The 26598-nt window shown below is 32.5% G+C and overlaps 2 protein-coding genes and 2 pseudogenes across 3 annotated transcripts; all 4 read right to left on the bottom strand.

Moving 5' to 3' along the window:
• Positions 1-3135: 3135 nt before the first annotated feature.
• LOC146919001 (uncharacterized) lies at positions 3136-4973 on the bottom strand (annotated as a pseudogene). Its single transcript, XR_015011318.1, has 3 exons — positions 4237-4973; positions 3857-3997; positions 3136-3660 (listed from the first exon to the last, which is right to left on the bottom strand). The product of XR_015011318.1 is annotated as an uncharacterized LOC146919001 (transcript).
• A 296-nt stretch (positions 4974-5269) lies between these two features.
• LOC146919000 (F-box/FBD/LRR-repeat protein At3g14710-like) lies at positions 5270-7306 on the bottom strand. Its single transcript, XM_085712255.1, has 3 exons — positions 6255-7306; positions 5908-6036; positions 5270-5758 (listed from the first exon to the last, which is right to left on the bottom strand). Exons 1-3 carry the CDS (start codon positions 7227-7229, stop codon positions 5483-5485), a joined length of 1380 nt encoding a protein of 459 aa, XP_085568381.1. The 5' UTR covers positions 7230-7306; the 3' UTR covers positions 5270-5482.
• A 4091-nt stretch (positions 7307-11397) lies between these two features.
• LOC146918999 (uncharacterized) lies at positions 11398-13242 on the bottom strand. Its single transcript, XM_085712239.1, has 3 exons — positions 12702-13242; positions 12015-12143; positions 11398-11834 (listed from the first exon to the last, which is right to left on the bottom strand). Exons 1-3 carry the CDS (start codon positions 13209-13211, stop codon positions 11553-11555), a joined length of 921 nt encoding a protein of 306 aa, XP_085568365.1. The 5' UTR covers positions 13212-13242; the 3' UTR covers positions 11398-11552.
• A 7735-nt stretch (positions 13243-20977) lies between these two features.
• LOC146918998 (F-box/LRR-repeat protein At4g14096-like) lies at positions 20978-22829 on the bottom strand (annotated as a pseudogene).
• Between the last annotated feature and the right edge of the window lie 3769 nt (positions 22830-26598).

Raw genomic sequence — 26598 nt, 5'->3', positions numbered from 1 at the left:
TCGAACCTCGGTCACAAAAAAAAACTTAACGTAATTTTTTCACTTAACTCAAACACGCAATAAGTACTACTAGTTTATTTGGTCTCATGGATGTGATTTTTGATTTCTTAGTAGTACTACTAAGAAATAAGAAATCAAGAATCACTACTACCAGTAGTGATTATGATGCTTTTTAAGAGGCAAAAGATGAATTATTTACAATAATGAATAAGATAATGGCACAAGACATGCCAAAATGTCCAAGAGTGTACAATCTTACATTGTCAATAGCTTTGATATTACCACGTCACATTACCATGATTTCTAAAGACAGTTTATTCTCCACACCAGTCAAAAGTCAAAACTGTCCCAACTCCATGCCGTATGTATCCAACACAAATTGTATATTTCATTCACACCAGCAGTTGATGATCATCAAAAACTTCACTCTAGCAGTCCACTCATTGTACCTCTCATAAAACTTGACCAAAGAAGAATTTTTTCAGTGATTAAAGAAAATAACGTGTTAAATAGATTTTTGAGGAACAACAAACTCAATCTTTAGAACCAATGATAATACTTGTATACTATGATGTGAAAGTAACCAATGTCATACATTAATCCATTAATCCTATAAAAAAGTCGATATTAAAGTTTAACTTATCTAAACATAAACTACTAAATAAGTCCTAGCTTTGCAAATCTCTAAGAGACGCTCCTCGCATTTTTCATGATATTTATCCCGATAAACATAGAAAATACAACACATACAAGGGGTCAGTATATATATATATATATATATATTATATATCTAAGAAGAAGTAGATGGAAACATAGAATCAATTAAAGCATAACATAATACATTTCAAGCACATATCTCATGTTCTTATTTTGAACAAGCAAAATACATTAAATAAACACTAAACCAAGCGCAATAAGTAGATCAAAGTACACACCAATAAAAGCAAGACTGTCAATTGTACTTAGGTTGACAGAAACAAAAACACCACACTTCTAAACAAGCAAAAATCAGAAAATAGTTTATAAACCCATGAATCATGCAGGTCCAATTCTGATAAGCATGTTACTAACTTCCCATCTTTTATTTTTACCAAATCCAAAGCATGCTAAGATGACATAAGGTCCCAATTGCCTTATCATACACAGCAAGCCATAGTAGATAACAAAAGACCAATTTAAAGGTTGAAAAATTGATATTACACACATCCACATGCTTGTGTTCCAACTACGCCAAACTAGCATAATACCGAGAATTGGCACAAGAAAGATACTCCACAAATCTCCTTGCCACCATGATATCTGTTGAATAACCCTTCATTTGCAACCTTCTCCTTGGTCACAATCGCAAGAATTAAATGCAAATTGCTACGAATTACAAGCCTCACAAAAATGCTACTTGAAATTTTTTGAACCTGCACAACAAATTTCTCAGACAGGTCCCCATCAGCTCTGGATTGAGCATGTTGTTCAGTGCGCATTATTCTCTTCCGCTACTACGTCAAAAACAGAAGCTCTATTCTGACACTGCAGTAGTGTCCCCTGCAAAATGCAAAACACTTCAAGCTGCAGGAACAATTCACCAGTTCTCATGTTCACATCGACATGAGCAAAACACTGTTGGTGAAAGGAAGCATTAGCACCTTCTAAATATATCTTGATCGCCCATATTCCACGCCAATATGCCTCCACGATATTGGGGTGAATCGGCCTTAACTGCTGTTTGACAAGCCACCTGATTATAGCACCCTTGTCATGGTGGACAACAAGGGGCAAACTAAACAAAATATGAAAACACAACCTCTAAGAAACTGAGTCGTGAACCAATTTCAAGCTATGTCATAGAATGATGAATTGTTTCTTATTTTTTCCTCTTCCATTGGAGGAACCATGACGTGGTAGTGTAGGTAGCAAATGAATTATTTAAGTAACTTAATAAGCTACTATATTGAATAGAAAGATATTCAATTATCTATTAACTTAACTTTGTTTGACTCAACTTTATCCAAGTTTTGCCAAAGCAGCAACACCATTTTTTACCTTGAATTGGTCAAAATACGCGGATTTTTTTAATTTCGTGGAGGATTAGATCCACTAACTGGTGGTCTATGGTTGACAGATATTACACATCACAAATTAAAATTTGGTTTATTTGCTAAAAAACAGTCGCAAATAAAAAAAAAATCAATAAAAGCCGAGTTTCTTAAATGTTTCTTACTTTTATCTATCATTGGACTAAAATATGCAAGAATTGCATAAGTGTGATGGGGAATGGATCTCCTCCAGTGGAAATCTCTCCTGTTTTCTGCAGTGTACAATCTGCACCATTAAATATCTTTTCTCTCTTATTTTCAACATTTATTAACATTTAATATTTTCACATGCATTCATTTTTAATGGACATGATTTCACTGGACTCTCATGTGACCGGAGAGAATCCAAACCCTGTGTGATGTAACATTGTGAGAGCTAATAGTTATAAAACCATGTTTAAGTTTCTTACAAACTTGTCATTGGAGATGTTTGACTAAAATCTCCCTCATGAATTATGATAGCACAAGTTGTCAAAAAGGTAGCACTCTTATTTAGTGGTTTCCTTAGTTGTAATGGTAACTCGTCTCTAGTTATAAATGATTACAGTTCATTTTCATTTGATAATTAATTTTTTTATTGTTTTTTATGGTATATGGTTGAAAATCAAGAATAAGGAAACGAGTCCATTTAGAGACATCCGATAAAATTGGAACGATAAAGAGATGATGTTTGTATAAACGAGTCCATTGCATTATTAACCTGCATGCACTCTAGTTCAATTCATCAAAGCTATTTGAGATTTGTGATTTATGGAAGTAGCAAAAATAGGAGTTAAGCACCAAGCAAGAGAATTATTGTCAAGTTCTGTTTTGGACTGAAGGGAGCTCCTAGTTATTCGCTTACACTATTTTTATGTTTCATCTCTTTCAATTCAAAGGCGTGACATTTCTTCCTGTCATTTGTTTTTCATGCCTCTATACCTTGTAAATTTCTTTACAATATCAAAGGTACACACACACACACACACTTGCATATTTGTACTCGTATACTATCAAAGGTGCAACTACATATACCGATCATACATGCATACACACATAGACACAATTGCATATATATGCGCATACATTAACAGATAAAAATAGCCAAACATACATCTATAAAATTAAACACGTACATGGTTACAAAAAATATAAACCTAAGACAAGTGTTCGCGTGGGAAAATAAAGAATCATTTTAAGGCTTTAACTTTCGGAAAAAAATCAAGGTCTTTCAATGTCTTCATCATGCGCTTCAATGTCTGCGCTTACCATCCTACAAATTTTTGCACACTATGATACTACATGCTTCTGTAAACTAAGCATATGAAAATTCAACAACATGAGGATTGAAATTATGAAATGAGGACAACTTCTCTTTAAATTCTTCCATAACCTCATCTTTGTCCATGATTTGACTAGCATAGGAGAAACACATACTCTCCAAGATCATAGCATTTTTCATAAAGAATTTAGCTAAAAATATCTCATGATTGTCTCCATTAACTTCTTCAAATTTTACAACATGGAGAGAAGCCAAAATACCGGGCACCACGGCAGAACTCAAAAGTTCTTCATCAAATTTATGTATTCCCTGACAATTAATCATCAAAGAAAGTCCAAATAAGACTCTAAAAAAGCAAAGAAATTAGATTAAAAAAGAAAAACAGCATGAAGTTACAATAAGTCAGAAACATGACCTTATGAAGACTTTTATATGATATGAAGCTTGTATCATGAATCTAATGCAGCCATAGTAATGTATTTATCAAATACTAGTAATTACTAACCTTGAGAACTAGTGTCTTGAGAACTGGTGTCTTTTGAAGTAAGGCTAACAGAATATCAACACTAACTAAGCCAACATCCAAATGGGTTAACATTGGAAATACACATACACTTTCTAGTCGCATATTAAAAAGTTTCAGAACCTGGAATGAATGGCACAACGGAACTGATTTATATTGCAAAGGATTATACTTAAATAAGCGTTAAGAACAAACTTATGAATATACATGGCACAAATTTGGGAACAAGTATTTTGGAGAAAATATAATTATCTTATATGTGCTACAATATTAATTGAGCAATCGTCTAATTGATAACAAGATGTTATAAAAATAAATTACTCAAGATATTCATTGTTAAAAAGGCTTAATAACATACTTACCTCGAGTTTGATAGACTTCGCATGACTGAATTGTCTGAGAAGTAAAGAAACATGGGAATCTGACTGATGAGTCACATAGCTTGCCCTCTCATGTAAAATGATTTTAGTAGAAGCATGGCATGGGGACGTCATTAAAATGTGTTGTGGTATACCGTATACCATAACCATAATAATTGAATTCTTTCAGATCAAACGAACTGGTGAAATAGACATAAGATCTGCTATGTCTAAAAGGCAAATCAACGTAATTCTCAATGGAAATGCTTTGAAGTTGAGGCGCAATTACAAAGACACGATATGCATCAACAAACCAACCGCAATTTTTGGCCTCAAGTTTGGTTAGGAGTGGGAATCTAAGGTTAATATAACGAGAGGATTCGGGTGAGTTTTCCACACAACTTGAGATGTTTTAGGTTTTCAAAACAAATAACTTTGGCTGGAACATTATCAACGTGGAAACCTAAAACATTATCAAGGGAATTCGAATGAGTGAGCAATTCCGATTCTTCAATTGATACGGGAACATAGATGATGGAAATTGAACTAACAAGCAATTCCAATTCTTCTAATAGCAGGAAGTTTTTGAAAAGAGAATCGGAAGCAAAAACAGAGAATGAGAGTTTAAATTTGGAATGGATTTGAAGATTTTTGATTGTTCGATTGAAAATGTTAGCGAACAATGTATCTAAAAGGGATGCTTCGTACTCACTATATAGGAAAAGAGAAAAGGTTTGCATGCTTAAACCATCGTATGGCAGCAATAGGACATTAAAAAACTAAGTTGTTATATATTTAATATATTGATAAACAATTATAGTGGCACATGCTTTCATACAAAATAAATAATTTTAGGGTGCACTTTTTTTTACCACTCTTGCAAACATTTCCATGCAAATTTTACAACTTACAGTGACCCCCTTAGCAAGTTCATGTTCTAACTTTTAACAGGTTTTCACTTCCAAGCATCATATGTTTCTGTAATCAGTAATCACTTCTCACCCATATTACTAAATTGTGGAGTGTTGACAATAACTAGTTTAATTTTTACCAACATATAGATAATATTCTCATCAAATATAAAAACAAATCCATATTTTCTCCCCAAATCACTCTAGCAGACAATAGAGTTCCCTGTTATATCATATATGTAGTTTCTATTCAGTGTTTAACTTGCTAAAGAAGAACAGTGTCTAGGTGGACTTACCTACAAATTCTAGCATACTATAATACCACTTGCTTCTATAAACTACTCATATGAAAACTCAACAACATCAGGAATGAAATTATGAAATGAGGACATCTTCTCCTTAAATTCTTCCATAACCTCATCTTTGTCCGGGATTTGACTAGCAAGGGAGAAACACATCCTCTCCAAGATCATACCATTTTCCACAAAAAATTGAGCTAAAAATAGCTCATGATCATCTCCATTAACTTCTTCAAATTTCACAACATGGAGAGAAGCCAAACAATCGGGCACAACAGCAGAATTCAAAAGCTCTTCCTCAAACGTACGTATTCCCTAACGATTAATCATCAAAGAAAGTCGAAAATAAGACTTTTAAAGAGCAAATAAATTAGATAACAAAAACTCGTAAAGAGCACAACATCAGAATTCAAAATATCTTCCTCAAATGCAATGTATTTATTATAATACTAATAATTACGAACCTTGAGAACTAGTGTCTTGAGAACTGGTGTCTTTTGAAGTAAGGCTAAGAGAATATCGACACTAACTAAGCCAACCTCCAAATCGGTCAACATTGGAAATACGCATAGCACTTTCGGTTGCATCAGAACCTGATTGGTATTGCAACAGAAGGATTAAACTTAGAACTCCGTCGAGAACAAACTTATGAATTGCCTCAAATACATGGCACAAATTTGGGAACAAGTATTTGTTACAAAATATATTTATCTGCACGACACTATTAACCCACCAATGATCTAATTGATAACAACAAATTATTATAAATAAATAAAGTATTGAAGATTTGCATCATAAACAATGTGCTTACCTTGGATACCTCAAATTTGATAGACCTCGCATGACTGAATTGTTCGAGAAGGTGAAAAAGTTCGAATGGTGACATATAATTTCGGCCCTCATGTAAAATGATTTTTGCAGAAGCATCGCATTTGGACGGTAAAATAATGGTTTGAGGTATATGATTACCACAATAACTAAATTCATTCAAACGCAAAGAGTTATTGAAAATGATAAAAGATCTTAAATGTTTAATACGCACATCAACCTCATGTTGAATGGAAATGGTTTGAAGTAGAGGCGCAAATACAAACACACAGCGTGCATCAATAAACCAAGAACAGTTTTCGGTCTCAAATTTCGTTAGGACTGGGAATATAAGGTTAATAACACGAGGAGATTCGGGTGAGTCAGTATTAAAGTTGATTCCGCGCAACTTAAGAAGTTTTAGGTTTGCAAATTGAATAGGTTTGGCAGGTGGAGTGGGAATGGGAGCATCAACGAGGGAAATGGAATTAGTGAAGAATTCCAATTCTTCAATTGACATGGGAGTTTTAATGTGGGAAATTGAATCAGTGAGCAACTCTAATTCTTCAATTAGCATGATGTTTCTGAAAAGAAGATGAGATGCAATAGGACAGAATGAAAGTTTAAAACGAGAATGGATTCCAAGTTTTTTAACTCTGCGATTGAAGATGTTACAGAACCATGTAGTTAGAAGGGAAAAATCATAGTTACGAGAGAGGGAAAGAGAAAAGTAATCCATGGCTAAACCACGGGTAACGTTGAGTGCTCTGTTAACAAATCTAACAAAGTTGGAAGAAGAAGAATGTTGATGATGATCGTGTAAGGAGAGTTTGGTGAGGGAAGTCCAGCGGTGTTCCCATTTTTTGGATAAGATGGAGGTGCGAATAGCATTTTTGGTTGGGAGAAAAGAGAGAATGTGAGTAATGAGTGATTCAGGTAACTTCTCGAAAATGTCTTCTTCTTTTTCACCTGCATCCATGCCTGATTGCTGTCCGAGGATGAGAGTTCGGTTAGAAAGAGGGTTTTGGTTAAGGGTTTTGATTAGTCCGGAATCGTACATACATACTATTGTGGCAATTTCTACTACCGATACACCCGTGTATTTAAATGTATAGTTTAATGATTTATTTTCTTTAGAAAAAAATATTTTCTATCATTTATAATTATAATAATTATACTTTATTTATCAAAAGTGTCCGCAAAGCAAAATTCAATTTTTTTAAAATTTTTATTACTCATAATAGTGAATATTGATTATTTTTTCAATAAAATATTAAAAAATTTAGTATAATTCTTATAAAGAATGAAATGATGTTTTTTTTATGGGATACTATTTTCTAAAATATAAAAGTCGATAACTATCTTTTTATTACATAGAAATTATCGTTAACTTATTGATTTATGAAACAGGTGTACCAGTACACCTTAATTTAAGGGTGTACCGTAGAAACTCCCTAGTATTGTTCCCAAAATAAAATAATGTGTTTTAATTGAAATATTAAAGGATTTTTTTTAGGGTAAAATTTCACTTTTGGTCCTTAACTTAATTGAGAAACTCTACTTTCTTTCTAAATTCTCTCTCATTCACTCGTTAAGGAAGGATGATTTTAGGTTATTTTTCAACATTTTTTTTTTTGCAATCATGTTATTTTTCAACATAGAATCACTCTCTGCATCTTTTTTGTCTTCTATATTTTTCAATCTAAATAAGTAATTTCCACATATATCAAGGTTTTTCTTTTGTGTTTTTCGTGATTTTCGTCGCCTGAGTGTGGCGTTGTGTTGTTCATTGTCTTGTGCGGCGTTGTTTGATTTCGCGTCTTGTTGTGGTGTTTGTTTCGTTCCTATTGAAGATTACATTGAGCCAATCACATATTCAATCAATGATTTGAGCGTCAACGTTGCATATCCAGAAGCATGTTCTGGTGATTTAGATTTTATCATATTATTTATAGATATTTTGCCGTTGTATGTTATTAACTTGGGTGATGTGAGTCTGTTGGCAGATTCACCCTTTACGTTTTTAGCCAATCATGTTATTGTATTCTATCAATTTAAATAAATGAATATCATTTTGCTTTTGTAAAAAAAGTACTTAACTTGATTTTAACCAACAATTTGGTCATTTATCTATTTTTTTTCATTTCAATTTGTTCCTTTTTGGTCCATTTTCATATGGATTTTTAAGTTTTAAATCTAATATTCTTAAGCAAACAGATGAAGACCATATATTTTAAGATTGAAATGTCATAAGAAAATAAAACCATGAATTTGAAGCTTGAAACTTCACATGTAAGTGAACCAAAATGACAAATTGAAATGAAAAAAAGATAAATGACCAAATTACTGCCTAAAATTAATTAAGAGACTTTAAGTGTAATTTAACCTTTTTTTAACAAATGCATTAGTTAAGGGATTTTTTTTAACAAATGAATATTAAGGGATTTGAGTTGGGTATACAATTTGAAAGCAGTAAAAAAAAGATAATAATAATACTCCTTAAAAAAATATTACACTAAATATAATTTAAAAAAATAGATATGAATGATAAAACTAAAAAGGATGGCCGTTAATAAGCATAACATCCGAGTTAATAACATATGATGACAAAATGCTTACAAACGCGATAAAACCTATTAATGTGATGAAATTAAAGTGTTTGGAATACACATCTCCACATATGCAATGTTGAAGTTATTGTTTAATACATCAGATCAAAGTTAACATGTCAAATTGAACAGAGCAAAAAATTTTAAAATTTATTTAAAGAAAATCTTAAAAGTCAATACATTTCTACCTAGTCTTAAAAAAAACTTAGAAATTTCTTCTATTGTCAACAAATTCTCATAAAATCTCAATCTAATACAAGTCTTTGAAATGAGATGTCAATCGGTATCCACATACAAAGATCTGTTACCTTCATATTGGATAAAAGTATTGTTTGTGCCCGACAGATATCAACAATGGTATCAGTTAGTCGATTATTTACTAACATATAGCCATTTTGGATAAAAATAGTAATAATATTCGCCACTACCATTGATGAGAGCATGTATTTAAGCACAAATAAAAATTATGTTGTTCATATTGTAGTAGAAGCCTTTGATGAATTTGCCACGTAGTCACGAATAAGTCCACCACGAGCTCAATTACATTCAGAAGCCTTTGATGAATTTGCCACGTAGTCACGAATAAGCCTTTGATGAATCATCCAAGTCATCTACATTAATTTTGAGCACTGCTATTCATCCCGACCAGCTTTGTCCCGATATCATCCCGAGAAAAGCTTCAGCCAATCAAATTTCTCCAGGCCCGGAATTCAAGGGAAAGCATGTGACGTAATCAAGGAAGGAAATCAGCAAAATCAGCAAATAAAGGGTCGTGAATTTGTCGTGGTTAGTTTTCTCGCGACAAGTAGCATATTCCATTTTATAAACGTCTTCAAGAGGAGGTTCCAGATGCACTTGGCTTTCGTTAATAGCATGGTCTACATATTCAGAAGGGTGGTGAATATAATAGAGCTCACTTTTTGGTTAGATATGTAAAGCCACCAATCAAGTGTGAGGCTCGATTCATGGGAAAAGATTAGGGTATTTCTATCCTTCTAGAGAACAAGAACAATACCACCAAAGAAAATAGACCATTTTCAATGGAGGTTACCAATTCGTCTCATTAGTGAGATTCCAATCTAACAACGTATGAAGACCAAGTCTAAAAAATTTAAGAAACAATCAAAGAGAATAACCAAATAATGAGGTAGACAATCAAACAGAAGAATCAACAAATAGTCAAATAAGAAAAACCAATAGAGAGGGGCAATCAAACAAAAGAAACCAATAGCGAGAGGACCAATCAAACAAACAGAAGAATCAACAAAGAGAGAACCAAACAAACTGAAGAATCAATAGAGAGACGATAAAAAAGAAAAGAAAAAACAGCCAAAAAAAAAAAAAGAAACCAAACCAAACAAATAGAGGAAAGGCCAAAGATAGAGAACCAACAAAGAGAGAATCAATCAAAAAAAGAAACAATAAAAATAAGAAATCAAAATACCAAACAAAATCTAAAAACCAATGCAAACTGAACACAAAAGTCGAAGAACAACAAAAAAAAAACAATCAGTGCCGAAAAAAAATATCATTTCCTTTAAGTGTCAAAAGTTAATTTTGACCACCAATTGCAAAGTGGTCTTCAAATGCCAATAAGAACCACAACCGCATCATGCCAACACCATCTCTCAAATAAATAAAAATTTGGTAACAAGTAACAACCCTTGTTCAACGGCCAATGAAAAACATTGTTCAGAGTTCAAACACCGCCCAAAGTCAACGAACAACATGAGACATGATGCACAAAGAATGAAGAAACGAACAAATCACAAATTGAACATGGAACCCAACGAGTTAAAGACTGATACAAACGCGCCAACACAAACACTTTTTCAATCGATTTCTTCAAGACAATAAGGGAAACAACCAACAAAAGAAAATTCAAAAGACCATCAAATTTAACCAAATCGATCACATAACATTTTGAAACTTTTTGGAAACTCAATAATTTAACCAAATCGATCACATAACATTTTGAAACTTTTTGGAAACTCAATAGCAGAAGGGATAAGTGGTTCAAGGCGTATCGAACCACGCTCTTGATACCATGTTAACAATATAGGGTTTCAAAGAGACTAACAAAGGAATGGCTAGGGTTTCCAATAATAATGATGACATAACATAATAAATGTTACAAGAAAATATATAGTAAAACCTAATGGACTAGACTAGTAGCTTAGAAATATCAAGGTCCAATAGCTTAAGTCCAATATTCATCCAACACTTCTAACAGGTTTTAACGTTAAGCGTTATTCATTTTTTATTTTTTTGTGTTAACCCTTTAGTTCTCAGGAAAAAAGGGGCCCTGATAATCTAGAGTTCGGTTAGGAGATAAGTAAAGTCTCACCAAGAATTGTTTCAACCAGGAATCGAACTTAAGTTCTCCTCAACAATTCATCCATAGTGGAATTCATTAACCACTTAAGCCTAATTGCTTCGTATCATGCATTTCTTCTCTGTAATCACTATCGCCCGTATTACTAAATTATTTACAATACATTAGTTTAACTTTCACCAATATACAAATCAATATCCTCATGAAATATAAAAACTAATCAATGTTAACTCCCCAAATTGCTTTAGTAGACAGTAGGGTTTCATATTGTTTGTTGTTTCTATTTAGTGAAAGAAAAGTGTCTAGGTGGACTCACACACAAATTCTAGCATAGTATAATACCGCTTACTTCTATAGCCTATGAAAATTCAAGACTGGCAATAGGGAAATTATTAAATAAGCACAACTTCTTCAGCTTCTCCTTAAATTCTTTCATAGCATGATATTTTTCCAGCCAGCTCTGACTATCAAGGGAAAAACACATCCTCTCCAAGACCATACCATTTTTGATAAAAAATTTAGCTAAAAATAGCTCATGCTTGTCTCTGTTAACTTCTTCAAACTTCACAACACGGAGAGATGCGAAACAATCAGGCACAACAGCAGAATTAAGATGTTGTTCGGCAAATTTACGTATTCCCTGATGTAATGATTAAACATCAAACAAAGTTGAAATAAGACTCTTAAAGAGAAACTAAATTAGATAAAAAAAAACTGGTAAGTAGTCACAAACAGAACCCTACAAAGACTTTGTATGGCATGCAACTTGTATTATGAATATAATGCAGTGTGTTTAAAAGATACAAGTAAAATTACTAACCTTGAGAACTAGTGTCTTGAGAACCGGTGTCTTTTGAAGTAAGGCTAAGAGAATATCAATGGAAACAAAGCCAACCTCCAAACGGGTCAACAATGGAAATACACATAGTTTTTGTGGTTGCTTCAAAACCTGGAAATTACAAAGAAATCTGATTTGTATTGCAACAGAAGGATTAAACTTAGATCTCCCTTGAGAACAAGCTTATGAATAAACATGCCACAAATTTGGGAAAAAGTAATTTGTAGAAATATATATATATATATATATATATATATATATATATATATATATATATATATATATATATATATATATATATATATATATATATATATATATATGATGATGTGAATTCTTGGCTAGCTCATAACATTAGCAACATCTTAACACTAAATAGTAGTTGGAAATTCACTTTCGTTGCTGTATAGTACTGGATAGAATATGGTGCTCTAGAATGATTTTATTTTCAAGGATATAACTTAGAGGCAGGTGCATTGCTCAGACAAAGATATCAAGAGCTCTAAAAGCTTCTTGGATCATTTTGGGAAAAACACCATGTTCATTGTTAGAGATTTAACATTATAAAAAGCCCTCAATTTTTCATAATGCTATCTCTCAAAAATGATTTTTATGAGAACAAATAGGACTATACCCAAAACATGGGAAAAAGCTAAACAATATACTTACCTTTGATACCTCGAATTTGATAGACTTCGCATGACTGAATTGTCTGAGAAGCGAAAAAGCGGAGGAATCTGACATATAACTTTCATAATTTTTGTTTTCATGTAAAATAATTTTAGCAGAAGCTTGGCATGGTGATGTTATTAAAATGGATTGTGGTATATCAGAACCACGATAACTGAACTTGTTCAGATGCAATGAACTAGTGAAATAGATAAATGATCTGACATATTTATAAGGCACACCAACGTAATGTTTGATCGAAATGCTTTGAAGTAGAGGCGCAATTACAAAGACAACAGTTTCTTCAACAAACCAAGAGCAGTTTTTGGCCTCAAATTTTGTTAGGAGTGGGAATCTAAGGTGAATACATCGAGGGGTGGTGGGTGTGTCAGTGATAAAGTTGATTCCACGCAACTTGAGAACTCTCAGTTTTCGAAAAGGAATAGATAAGGCAGGAGCATTATGGAGGGAAATCGAATTATGAAGCAATTCCGATTCTTCAATTGACATGAGAACATCGTCAATGGAAATCGAGTTAGTGAGCAATTCCAATTCTTCAATTGACATTGGAATATTGATAAGGGAAATCGATTTAGCTAGCAATTCCAATTGTTCTAATAGCAGGAAGTTTTTGAAAAGAACGAGAAGCAAGAACAAGTTCAAAATTTGAATGGATTTGAAGATTTTTAACTCTTCTATTGAAGATGTTAGAAAACCATGAATCTAGAAGCGACCATTCATACTTACGAGTGAGGAAAAGAGAAAAATGATCCATGGTTATGTTGGAAAAATAGGACATAGAATTATTATAAACTAATAAATCAAAAGAAATAATAGCACAAACAAATTAACTTATAATAAAATAAAGTACAGAATAGAGGAACTTATCAAATTTTGGCTGAGGCGTGCAAATGCACTGGGCTTAAGAGCATTTCGCCACCACAGGTCAATCACCTGATGCAGTTGGTCCCAAAGCTAGTGCTCTCCAGGATACAACAGCCACTTCTCACTAACACTGCATATGAACTAGCGAGGGCACATGAACAACTCTTGGATGCTTAAGGGAACTTAGTTTGTTACAAAAAAATGTTTATACTTATATAGTTTCTTTCAATTGTATATAAGATGATAAACTGCAACCCCATTCCCCATAGTGTTCTGCTACCAATTTATATGCCTCTCCTTGATACATGTTCACGTTACAATTAATTAATATAAGCATAACCGTAAGACTATTATTTAGGATTGAAGAAGGAAACTGTAACGTGTACATTGACTAGGCTATAAATGTGTAGGTAGTCAGTTATATGACTTAGTCCAAAGGAAACTAATTATACTAATTAATAAAAATATTACTGAAAATAGTAATAATACTTTAAAATAAATAATTAAACAATAAAATTCCTACAATCCCCCACAATTATTTATTTTAAAGTTTTACGTGTTTCCAAGAGCGTGAAAAATCAATGCATAAGCACTAGTGTCTTTTGGACTATGAACTAGCACATAGAGCAAATGAAATTTGATCCACTAGAATGTCGGTGAGATTATAACCTCTATGAACCTCATTCCGTATGTGAATCAGTGACCTCATCACTCACATTGATCTCTCGTCCAAAGTTTGTTCAACGCGGTGTGGTGCATTTTGGCCTTGCACCTGTGCCTGGATTTCATGAGTGGCTCTAGAAAGTCTGCCCAAGCTTTCATAGAGGCGGCCCCACCTCCAACACTCATATAGGTAAATCTATCAAGTGTACACCACAGTCAAGCACACCACTCAAATGCATGAGCTATAGATTTATTAAGAGCATGAACTCAACCTACAACGCTGTAGTATACACTATCCTACACCATAGGGATGAACTTTAAAAAATAAAATGGATAGTGTCTCATCAAATTGACAAGCAACTTGTTCTTACCCATATGAACATAGCCTTGCGAATTTTCACAATCTATGTTGGGTTACCATCACTCTCAATTTTTGTATTGGACATAATCCATCCCCCTTCGATGTATAAATATTTTTCAATATACTGATGCATCACAAATTATACATTAACTAAGACGTCTCTCAGTTAGTATCTCATATATATTACCATATCATCATCTATGATATATTATCATAGGTTTGCTTAATTAGATTCTAAGCAACAACACCCCCACATAGGAGAAAATTAAATCTACATTTAGATTTATTATACAGGTCTACTAGGAAATGCTTCCAAGCGACAACACCACCACATTAGGTAAATATAAATCCTTGTGTGGATTTTATTCAAGTCTGCTTGAATTATTTTTCAAGTGACGAGTCCCCCACATGGGAGAAAATAAATCCACACATAGATAAATCAAACATCATTGTATTATTCTAATACAATGGATAATATGTAACATGTCACCAATATTTTAAGGTGTATCTCAATATATATCTCATGAGTTTATCAAGAGTTCTAGAGTATATTCAGGTCTACTTAAATTAATTTTAAGCGACAACATAACACCTCTATTGCACTCATCATTTCACTCATGCATATCATATATCTTCACAAGTTTCTCAATAATATAATTAAATAATATTTCACAATCAAATAAATTTCTCAAATATATATTCTCATGGATACACAAATCAACTTGGTTTCACAAAAACCAAGTTTATACTAAGAGTATATATTGTCATGCATATCGCAAATATTTATACTGAGAATTTTCAATTTTTAAAAGTTTCTTCATGAAATATGTGCTAATATTTTGGCACAAAAATAAATACTTCACAACAATATAAAAATTCTATACATATATAGCATGCATATCAAGTATGGGTTGATCACACATTTTCCAAACTCATTTCTTGATTAATGTCACAAAACCTTTCATGTTTATATAATATTCCACAAAGGATAGTAATCATCAAAGTAGAGTTAGAATAATTAAGCATGTATAATGAGAATGAAAAATTATACCAAACGAAAAGCTTAAAATTATTTCCAAATAATTGTTCATATTCAACAATAGGAATTTTTCCAAAACAATAATCCAATCTCAAAAGCATTAAAACATGGCATGCTTTGTAGTAGTTGTTAATCACAAAGTTGAAGATACTGACCAATAGTGAGCATGGACAAATCAAGTAATGTCACTAAATACAAAACAACTTCACATAAAACCCCCACATTTTGAGAATTGCACATCGATCAAAAGTAAATTCTCTTATTGAGAATAAATGACACACACATGTAAAAAGGAGATTTCACTTATTCAAGCATGTAAGAAATTCACCACCGGGTGCATAACCAAAATTTAATTTAAAGAGAAAAATAATTTCAAGCTTAATTATTCTCGTGGAAGTTTTGGCTAAAGAAATTGTCCATGCTCACCTCTTAAAACCATGAACAAGCAATTTCAATATGATATTCACATAATGAACAAAATAGGTTATATGCAAGTGTTATTCAAATAAATCTCAAGATCAGAAACTTGGACTAGTATCATCTAGATTAATTAACCATCCAATAAGTGCACATGTTTCAGTTTCATTGTATAAATTATAAAAGCTGAAAAAACAATCAAGTCTCGTATAAATTCAATTATTATCAAATAAAGCATATACCATATTCACAGGTAAACCTAGCACTAGAATTGCACCAAGAATACACGTAGCCAATAATTCTTATCAGCTTAAATTTGAACACAATATCATATAGATATACATCATTTATAGCTAGCACAAAGTAAATCGTATTTAATAATGATAAATGAAGCAAAATAGATAGAACCTGAGAGAAATATATGGCTCAGAATTTATTCTCCATTTTCTGCAAAATCAAGTTCACCAAACTCTCGATCAATCATAAGAACTAGAGGAACAAAACCCTGCCACTTTCAGTACCTGCTTACTGATGCAATAGTTATAGACTCATGCATCATAGGTTAGAATTACGATAATCATAATAATCAAAAACATTGCAACATGCCGCAGTCAACAAATTCTCATTCACAACATTAAACAAATAGAAAAGGATTTGTGACAATTAGGATTTACAATAATAATTCTATGCCAACAAAAAATGCTCTTAAGATTGTTGGAAAAATAGGACATAGAATTATTATAAACTAATAAATCAAAAGAAATAATAGCACAAACAAATTAACTTATAATAAAATAAAGTACAGAATAGAGGAACTTATCAAATTTTGGCTGAGGCGTGCAAATGCACTGGGCTTAAGAGCATTTCGCCACCACAGGTCAATCACCTGATGCAGTTGGTCCCAAAGCTAGTGCTCTCCAGGATACAACAGCCACTTCTCACTAACACTGCATATGAACTAGCGAGGGCACATGAACAACTCTTGGATGCTTAAGGGAACTTAGTTTGTTACAAAAAAATGTTTATACTTATATAGTTTCTTTCAATTGTATATAAGATGATAAACTGCAACCCCATTCCCCATAGTGTTCTGCTACCAATTTATATGCCTCTCCTTGATACATGTTCACGTTACAATTAATTAATATAAGCATAACCGTAAGACTATTATTTAGGATTGAAGAAGGAAACTGTAACGTGTACATTGACTAGGCTATAAATGTGTAGGTAGTCAGTTATATGACTTAGTCCAAAGGAAACTAATTATACTAATTAATAAAAATATTACTGAAAATAGTAATAATACTTTAAAATAAATAATTAAACAATAAAATTCCTACAGGTTAAACCATCTGTAAGAAGAAGTGCTCTGCTAACAAACCTAATAAATTGTTGCTTGGATGTTGAAGAAGAGGAATCGTCGTGTAAGGAGAGTTTGGTGAGGGAAGTCCAGCGGTTTTTCCATCTCTTACACAAGATAGAAGTGCGAACAGCTTCTTTGGTTGGGAGAAATGAGAGAATCTGAGTTATCACTAATTCAGGTAACTTGTCGAAAATGTCTTCTTCTTGATCACCTGCATTTGTACTTGCGATGATTTTGCGACGCTTTCCATTTTGTGTGCTGAATGCGGTTTTAGATAAACATAACCCCATGTTTGATTGTTTTCTTTCTAAGGTGTGTTGGGGACGGTGACATTGAGGCGTTCCGAGCGGTGGCGAGGAAGAGTGGGAGAGGAAGTTAGGGTTGATGAGTGAGAAGGGTTAGGGTTTGAGATGCAAAGTTAGTTAGTGATCTCAGTCATATCTTGTAACGGGTTTTCCTATCTCATTGGGGTCGTATTGCTTTGTTTTATTACACTTTTAATTTCATAAAAAAAAAACCTAATATTACACTTTAGTTCTCCTTTAAAAAACTAATAATATTTCTCTTTATTTATATATATTTTTTGAATCAAGAAACTTTGTTTTCGTTAAATGTTATTAACTTTTTTTTTTGTTTGAAATGAATGAAATGAAATGTATGGATATTATTATGTATGATTATTGTTATTGTAATGTATAAATATTAATATAGAAAAATGCTAAACATCCCGAACACTACTATCCCGAAAGCATCGCGAGCGTGTATGTTTCTAAATATTGCACTGTCACTTGCGTTTTCTATGTATCTTTCCCTTTCACATGTTTTTTTCTCTTCCATTGGTATCTTCTCTTTTATCACTCTTTTTCCTTCAACAATTCTTCACACCAGCTTCCACCTATTCTTCAACATTCATTGTTGGGTGTGTTTTAACACCTGTCCATTTTGGAATAAAGTACCAAGTGACTCAGCTCTGACTGGTGGAGTACTACTTATGTCAAATTTAGAAAAAAATATGAGATGATATTTGTGAGCGGTGGTGGAGTATTATTTTAGGATATCTTTAGGAATTGAACAGTATAACTTAAACTTGAAGAAATGCATGTGATAACTGGCAAACAACATTTCGTGAAACATTCGGGACCATATGTCTCGTGACATATAGCATAGCTCATTAATATATTTTGGTAAAAAGAAGAAAAGGAATGTAACTTTTGTTGTAGAATTTTAGGTAATTATTAAAAAGAGTAAATTACACTCCCATCCCTTCAAAGATGCTTGAATTACACTCCTCTCCCCCCTTATGTTAAAATATACACTCTCATCCCTTGTAAAGTAAAATTTATACTCCCCTCCCTTGTAAGATGCTTGAATTACAACCTCCTTCCTTAGTAATTAAATATGCACTACACTTTAATCTATTTTAACATAAATAAATATTTTTATGATATATATTAATTTTGAAGCACCATTTAAGAAAAAATAATTCATTTCTTTATAATTTAAATGTCAATTATAATTAAATTTAAATATTTTGCTATTGATTTTATAATTTAGAGTATAAAATTAACTTTTAAATAACCATGTTTTATTGCCTTTAGTAATTTTTCACATATTTTAATTTTATTTTGGGTTGTTTCATATTTTATAACAGGGTTTAAACTTACATGTTAATGAAATTGTGAATAAAAAATAGCGAAAAATATATATTCAATTTTTTATTATATTAAAATAGACCCGTAAAAAATAGCGATTTTTTTTTGCTAGATTATTAGAAATAAAAAAATATCGAGGGAGTAAAGTGTAGATTTTAACATAAGAGGGGAGGGGAATGTAATTCAAACTTCTCTTAGGGGAGGGGAGTGAAAAGTTTTCTAGTATGTTTTGAATAAGAGGGGAGGGGAGTGTATATTTTAACATAAGAGGGGAGGGGAGTGTAATTCAAACATCTTAGCGGGGAGGGGAGTGTAATTTACTCTATTAAAAAATATTAACAAAAGTCATTTTATAAAAAAAAAAAAAAAAGTTATCCAGGGATATCTGAATATACACGTGGATACCTCGAAATCCATATATTATCTACAAAACAGATATGCACGCCGATATAGAGAGGGCATGTATATCATATTTATCCAATGAGGCGGAGATGAATATCATACTATCTACATCTATGGATATGCATTTACATCCATGATAGGGCATGTATATCAATTGTGTTTAGTTAAATGAACCCTTAAAATCTATTGTAAAGACTTGCTTGGTCACAATTACAAATCGTTTTTATTGGACACACACATAATTGAAAAAGTTAAACGATAAATGAATTAAACAATATATATTTTTAAGATAATTAAGTTGATATGCATACGTATACGTTTGTGCCCAAATCATTTATATTTGTGATTTTGTCCAAACAAGTATTGCAAGAAAACTTGTTTGATTTGTGTTAAATAAAATTCATTTGTCATTTTCAAACAAAATATCAAACCTATTTTAGTTCAAGGAAAATACATTTTTTACAGGGGAAGGAAAATACTTAGTTGGTCACAAATATTTGAGCTTTATATTTAGACACAAATTATGTGTATAAATATTTGTTTCTAAATAGAAAGCTCAAATACTTGTGAGCTTTCTGTTTAGACACATATTTTTATCACAAAAATATAAGGAATATTAGTATAATGATGGCTGAAGGCATTTGGATTTGTTCACATAAATATTTTATCAGAAGACACAAACATGCTAAACAGGTAGCTATATTCCTTGACATGTTTTCTTTTCAAATATTAGGGACCACTATATATGAAGGCATGCAAATGAGTGTGTTATGTGGTATACATTCTTATACTTAGTTTCAGAACTCAACAAGCCTGTGACATTTTAATATCTAACTCTAATAATCATTTTAAAAATGATAGTGAGAAATGGTGGAAGATTAACATGATCCAAATCACAACGATTGCAACATCCTAGTAAACATTTTCGTGCAAACTTGAACTCTTAAGGTAACAACACCCTTAGCTGTTCGCCTGTTCCTGTTTTAACATCTAGCAGGTTTTCAGTTCATGTGTCCTACCATTTTTTTTTTTTCTTTCTGAGTGAAAAGGAGGTGAATAGTTTGATCCTTACCTTCAACATAAAAATTAACGATACTAACATTTGGTAACGATAAGAAAAGAAAACATTCAAACCTCAATGAATATTTCCTCCGTAAATCAGTTTAAGTCTCTAATGTTTACTTGATTCTACTTTCTGTTAGATGTAATGGCTACTCATATTTTTGACGCATGAGACAACATAACACCATTTCTTGAGTAAACAATGAATTTAGTATGTAAACGTGATTTTGAGAAAATAGTGGTGACATCCTGACATGTGAGAAACTATCAACACAAAAAGCTCAAAAGCTAATGCAGAAAATATAAATTCATGAACTAAGAAGTATCAAATTTCAAAACTGAAAATCTACCTTCTAGTCAAATTTCAATTGCCCATTAGAACTTACAAAAATGAAAATCTACCTTCTAGTTCTCCTTAAATTCAACAACAGCCTAATTAAAATTATGAAATGAGTACAACTTCTTAAATTTTTCCACAGCTTTGTATTTGCCCAGGAGTTGACTAGCAAGGGAGAAACACATCCTCTCCAAGATCATGCCATTTTTCATAAAAAATTTAGCCAAAAATAGCTCATGATCGTCTCCATTAACTTCTTCAAATTTCACGACATAGAGAGAAGCCAAACATTCGGGCACAACAGCAGAACTTAGACACTCTTCCCCAAATTTACGTATTCCCTGAATATGAAACATTAAAGGAAGGCCGAATAAGACTCTTAAAGAGCAAAGAAGTTAGAGAAAAAACAGTAAGACGGTTCAAGACCTTGTTAAGTGTTTGTATGATATGAAAAATGTATTAAGAATATAGTGCAGCCAGAGTAATGTATTATTCAAATACAAGTAATTACTAACCTTGAGAACTAGTGTCTTGAGAACCGGTGTCTTTTGTAGTAAGACTAAGAGATTATCAACACTAACTAAGCCAACCTCCAAACGTGTCAACATTGAAAATACACATAGATGTTCTGGTAGCATCAAATCAACCTGGAATAGATGACACAACAAAACTAATTTGTATTGCAACAGAAGGATCAAAATTAGATACCCTTGAGCATACATATGCTACATATTTGGGAACATGTATTTGATAAAAATATATTTATCTGTACTACACTATTAACCGACCAATAATCTAATCGATAGCAACCAAATTATCCAGTATTCAAGATTTGACATCATCAAAGATATTCGTTGTTAAAAAGGCTAAATGGTATGCTTACCTTTGATGCCTCAAATTGGATAGACTTTGCATGACTGAATTCGTTGAGGATTCTAAAAATGAAGCGATCTGTCATATAATATCCCCCCCCACATGTAAAATAAATTTAGGAGAAGCATGGCATGAGGACCGTATTAAAATGTCTTGTGGTCTACCAAAACCACGGTAAGTTATTTCTTTCAAATGCAAAAGATCACAGAAAGAGATACAAGAGTAGTTGAGATCCTCATGAGGCGCGCGAATGTCATGTTGAATGAAAATGCTTTAAAGTAGAGGTGCAATTATGAAGACAGCAGATTCTTTACGAAACCAAGCACAGTTTTTGGCCTCAAATTTTGTTAGGAGTGGGAAACTAAGCAGAATAGAGCGAGGGTAATTGGGTGAATCATTTTTAAAGTTGATTCCACACAATTTGAGAAGTTTCAGGTTTTCAAAACGAATAGATTTGGCGGGGGTGGGAACATCATAGAGAGAAACTAAATGAGTGAGGAATTCCGATTCTTTAATTGTCATGTGCATGATGGGAACTTTGATGGTGGAAAATAAATCAGTGAGCAATTCTAATTCTTCAACTAACATGGAGTTTTTGAAAAGAGAATGAGATACAAGACCAGACATTGAGAGTTGATAATGTGAACGGATTCGAAGAGTTTTAACTCGTCTTCGATTGAAGATGTTAGAGAACCATGTATCTAGAAGTGATGTTTCATACCTTCCAAAGAGGAGAAGAGAAAAGTTGTCCATGATTATACCATCAGTAAGAATAAGAGCTCTATCAACAAACCTAACAAAATTCCGCCTTCTATGAAGCCTAACAAATTGATTAATGGTTAAATCATCTTGATGATCATCATGTAAGGAGAATTTGGAGAGGGAAGTCCAGCAGTGTTCCCACCTCTTAGATAAGATAGAAGTGCGAACTGCGTCTTTGGTTGGGAGAAAAGAGAGAAGGTGAATTATTATCGATTCGGGTAACTTGTTGTCGAAAATGTCGTCTTCTTCAACAGCATTTGCTATTCGGGCATTCTTACTGCACATTCCACTTCGTCTTCTGTCGGACTCCATGTTTGAATATTGTTTTCATTTATTGATGTATGTGGTCTATATTGTAGACCACATACATCATTTATTGAATGAACCTAAAAAGTCAAAATTTGCTTATAATAGTGACCGGAGGGAGTATCTCTTTATCAATGGTTTTTGCTTCCAGACTCACAAACCCACACGTTCCGATTTCAAATTATTTTTTTAATACAAATTTCCAACTTCATCAATCTCTGCTATTATTCAGCACTCCACTCTCAACATTCATTGCACCACCATGCCGTCTAATATCCTTTTCTTTCTTCTCTACATCAGATTTTTTTTTGTTCCTTACTGATAAATGGTGTTTTTGGATGGCGACGACGACGAGACCCATCGGATCAAACCCAATCCCTAAAAACTAAGATCATGTGATTTTTTATGACCAGATACTTGAACCAGTTGCATATCGTGGTGTAATGGAACGCTGGAAAAAATGGTTAAACTTGATCGAGAGAGACGAGACAAGATTTTTAATTTTAAAATTTTAATTGATGTGTCCTATTTTCATTGGTTAAGTATATTTTTTTTGAAGGAATATATTAAACTCTTTAATACAATTTATTTTCTAACAAAGAAAAATTCAATCTTTTTTTCTTATTTCAAAGTTTTTAATCATTTGGTAACTTGCTAATATTAGGGATGTAAACAAAAAACTCTTACCCGCATATAAAATTCATCAGAGACATATAGCAAGTAGTTTAATGAATAAATGATGAAATAAATTGATATTTTAACTACTTGTTTTTCTTGAATACGAATGCGGACTTAACGATACATGTATCCATACCCATTAATAACGATGGGTTTTTAGAATAGTGATTGATCATATATGAGTGAAATTCTCCCCAAAACCCGAGTATTTTCATCGGTTTTACCAGTCTAGTTTTGCTTACATCAAAAATAGGGTTAGCCTTTACTGGTCATCCTTTACTTATAAGTACAACAACAACACAATCTTCCCACCTGAATTTAGGATTAAGATAGCTTTTTCTTCACTCACAAGCAATTCAACTGAGCAAATCAGCCTCCATGGCAAAGGAATATGAAACTGGGTTTCTTGAGGAAGTTAAACATATGTTTCATGAGGATAAGAGGGGAAACTATGATGAATTTATGAAAGACATAAATGATTTCAAGACCTGCATGAATGATCATCAAATCATCATATTTCCAGTTCAATAGTTCAAACAAAGGGTGAATGAGGTACTTAAAGGGCATAAACATTTAATCTTAGGATTCAACGCCTACATGAAGCGTTATCGCATCAGACTTCCAATTCCAGTGGATGATGAACAACAAGCTCATGATTCTGGTTAGTGGTTTTTATTTTATTATTTATGATTAATTTTTTTGAGAAATGATTTATTTATTATTATTTTACTCACATATTTTGATAACTTTAATTTATATACATTTATGATAGAAATATATTTCTTGTAACAAACTGATAGTTGCTATTAAAATAGGGGTTATGGGTTCATGCACTGTCAACAATCCTTTGGAAACAATGATCACTGCCTTGATTAGAAGAAAATAGAGGTTATGTTAACATCATGATTTTTCATGATGGAAAAGAGCATGGGGATGAAAAACTAATTATTTCAATATATTATGAAGGACAATTATATTCAAGCCTTTGAGATGCAATGTCAATAACATTAAGGGTTTCACCACACTCCATCCTCCTCCTACAATGAGCTAATTAATTACTAATGTGTTTTATGTTGTCCCATATTACTACTAAACACTCCACCACTAGCTCCCACACTATATTTTCTAACATGAGAACACATGGAAATGTATTGATTTGGAGTTGTATAGTGTAATAGAGCTTATTGGTGGCTGTTTTTCTAGTTTTGATAGGCACAAACTTGTTTTACTTAGTTTGCCATAGCTTTTCAGTATGTTGTTAATTGTTACGTGCCTCTGATTTTTCGACATTGTGTAATGTGGTGTTAGAAGTTTTATGGTGTAATATGTTATTGACTGTTGTTTTTCTTGTATTGACATATACATAACATACTAGTATTACTTAGTTTGGATGAGCATTTTGGTGCGCTTATTTATTTCTATCGTTTGCTAAGATAAATGTTAGAAATATTTTCTTTTTAACACTCTTTCTAACACTTACTCTTCTACGGGGTGAAATCCATGTGGTTATCACCACTTTATTTGGGATCCACCCACATGAAATTCACCCAAGAGAATCTCCATAACACATAACAATTTCATTTGTTGTGATACAATGGGAAAAAAAATGAAGATAGCCGCAGACTGTCAACTTTCTTGGGATTTGTTGGATATCATTTCTAAAATGCTAGACTTTGAAGACCTCTTTCAATTTGGTAATGTGTGCAAGAATTGGTGGCAATTTCATAAAATTTATGGGAGGAATTTCATGTCATCCTAAGAACCATTACTTGTCCAAATGTCTTCAATTCCTAAGAAATCTTTTTCCTTCATCAGCTTAGCTCACCAAAAAGTTTATCACTCAAAGATGTTAAATAACTTCTTCAGATTTGCTTATCAAGGGTCTTCTGGTGGATATTTCATCATGACAAGAAGAAATAATTTTTCTTTAACATGGAGTTACTTAAATATACTTAATTTTGTGATGCATGCTCATGTATATATGGAGGATGAATATGCATAAAACATGAGTGACAGTTATGGGGGTGGGTTTGATGAAGACATTAAATATTTCCCAGCGCTAACACAATTTACAAAAATCTTTCCTATCATAGGATTCAAATCTCTCTCTCTCTCTCTCTCTCTCTCTCTCTCTCTCTCTCTCTCTCTCTCTCTCTCTCATGGCCACACATGACACGACCATATAACGTAATTGTCCTATTGACCTATATGTCAAATCGTTGTTCGGTTGCTTAGTTGCACGACCATACAGCCAAGCATTTTCTCGATTCATCAATTATTCAGTGAAGTTTTTAGAGACATTTTTTTTCATATAAAAACATTTGATTCTAATTAAGTTTGTTCAAGAATAATTCAGTTATTCGGTTCTATGTTCAATTTGGATTTTTATATTATATTGTTGCAATTAGATGGATTATGTGAAAATTAGTGTTTGCATGTTAGGGTAATCTTCGGGTGATGTTTAGGAACAAATTGAGTGAGTTTGAGGTTGAATACAGAACTTGGAAGGCTCCCATGAGTGAAATGCTTCAAGTTGCCTATATTTCCTTTTATCTATGAGTTTTATCAAATTGTATGGTTAGATTTACAATTTCATACGCTCAACTAAAAATCTCAAGTATTTTGATAAAAATTCATAGTTTTTTTTTGACATAAACAAAACTTATGGCATTTCATTAATAATAATAGTAGCAATACAACTTGGAATTACATCAAAAATATTGCGTGAAGCATGTGATAAAGCTGCCCTTGCAAGAGCATGAGCGCTTCCGTTTGCTTGACGCCTAGAAGAAAAAAGAGGAAAATCATTAACTCAACTTTTGAAGTCGATTTCTCTTGTTTTGCTTGCCGCGTGTTACTTGCTTTTGCTAGAGGTTCAAAGGAATTTATCTTAGTGGTTTTATGTAGAAATTCTGACAATTTGTATGTCTATAAATCTCAGAAAAGGTTGTTGACTTTGTTGTTTTCCATAATACCATATATGTTGTCACTGACAGGCCAACATAGGAATTCTCAGCTTGAGTTATGCAAATATAAGTTTTTTGGAACTAAATAGTACTCCTAGTGTAACTTTTACTCCTTATTCACACGTAAGGTT

Source organism: Medicago sativa, chromosome 5, assembly GCF_051527215.1.
Source record: "Medicago sativa cultivar Bolivia chromosome 5, Bolivia_mono, whole genome shotgun sequence".
NCBI lineage: Eukaryota > Viridiplantae > Streptophyta > Magnoliopsida > Fabales > Fabaceae > Medicago > Medicago sativa.
This window is presented reverse-complemented; position numbering and strand designations above follow the sequence as displayed.

Coding starts and splice junctions, on each gene's coding strand:
- LOC146919000 (XM_085712255.1), bottom strand. CDS start 7,229: ATGGATGCAGGTGAAAAAGAAGAAGACATTTTCGAGAAGTTACCTGAA. Junction 6,037..6,254: donor TCAAATTTGAGGTATCCAAG/GTAAGCACATTG, acceptor AATACCAATCAG/GTTCTGATGCAACCGAAAGT. Junction 5,759..5,907: donor TCAAGACACTAGTTCTCAAG/GTTCGTAATTAT, acceptor ATTAATCGTTAG/GGAATACGTACGTTTGAGGA.
- LOC146918999 (XM_085712239.1), bottom strand. CDS start 13,211: ATGTCAATTGAAGAATCGGAATTGCTTCATAATTCGATTTCCCTCCAT. Junction 12,144..12,701: donor TCAAATTCGAGGTATCAAAG/GTAAGTATATTG, acceptor TGTAATTTCCAG/GTTTTGAAGCAACCACAAAA. Junction 11,835..12,014: donor TCAAGACACTAGTTCTCAAG/GTTAGTAATTTT, acceptor TCATTACATCAG/GGAATACGTAAATTTGCCGA.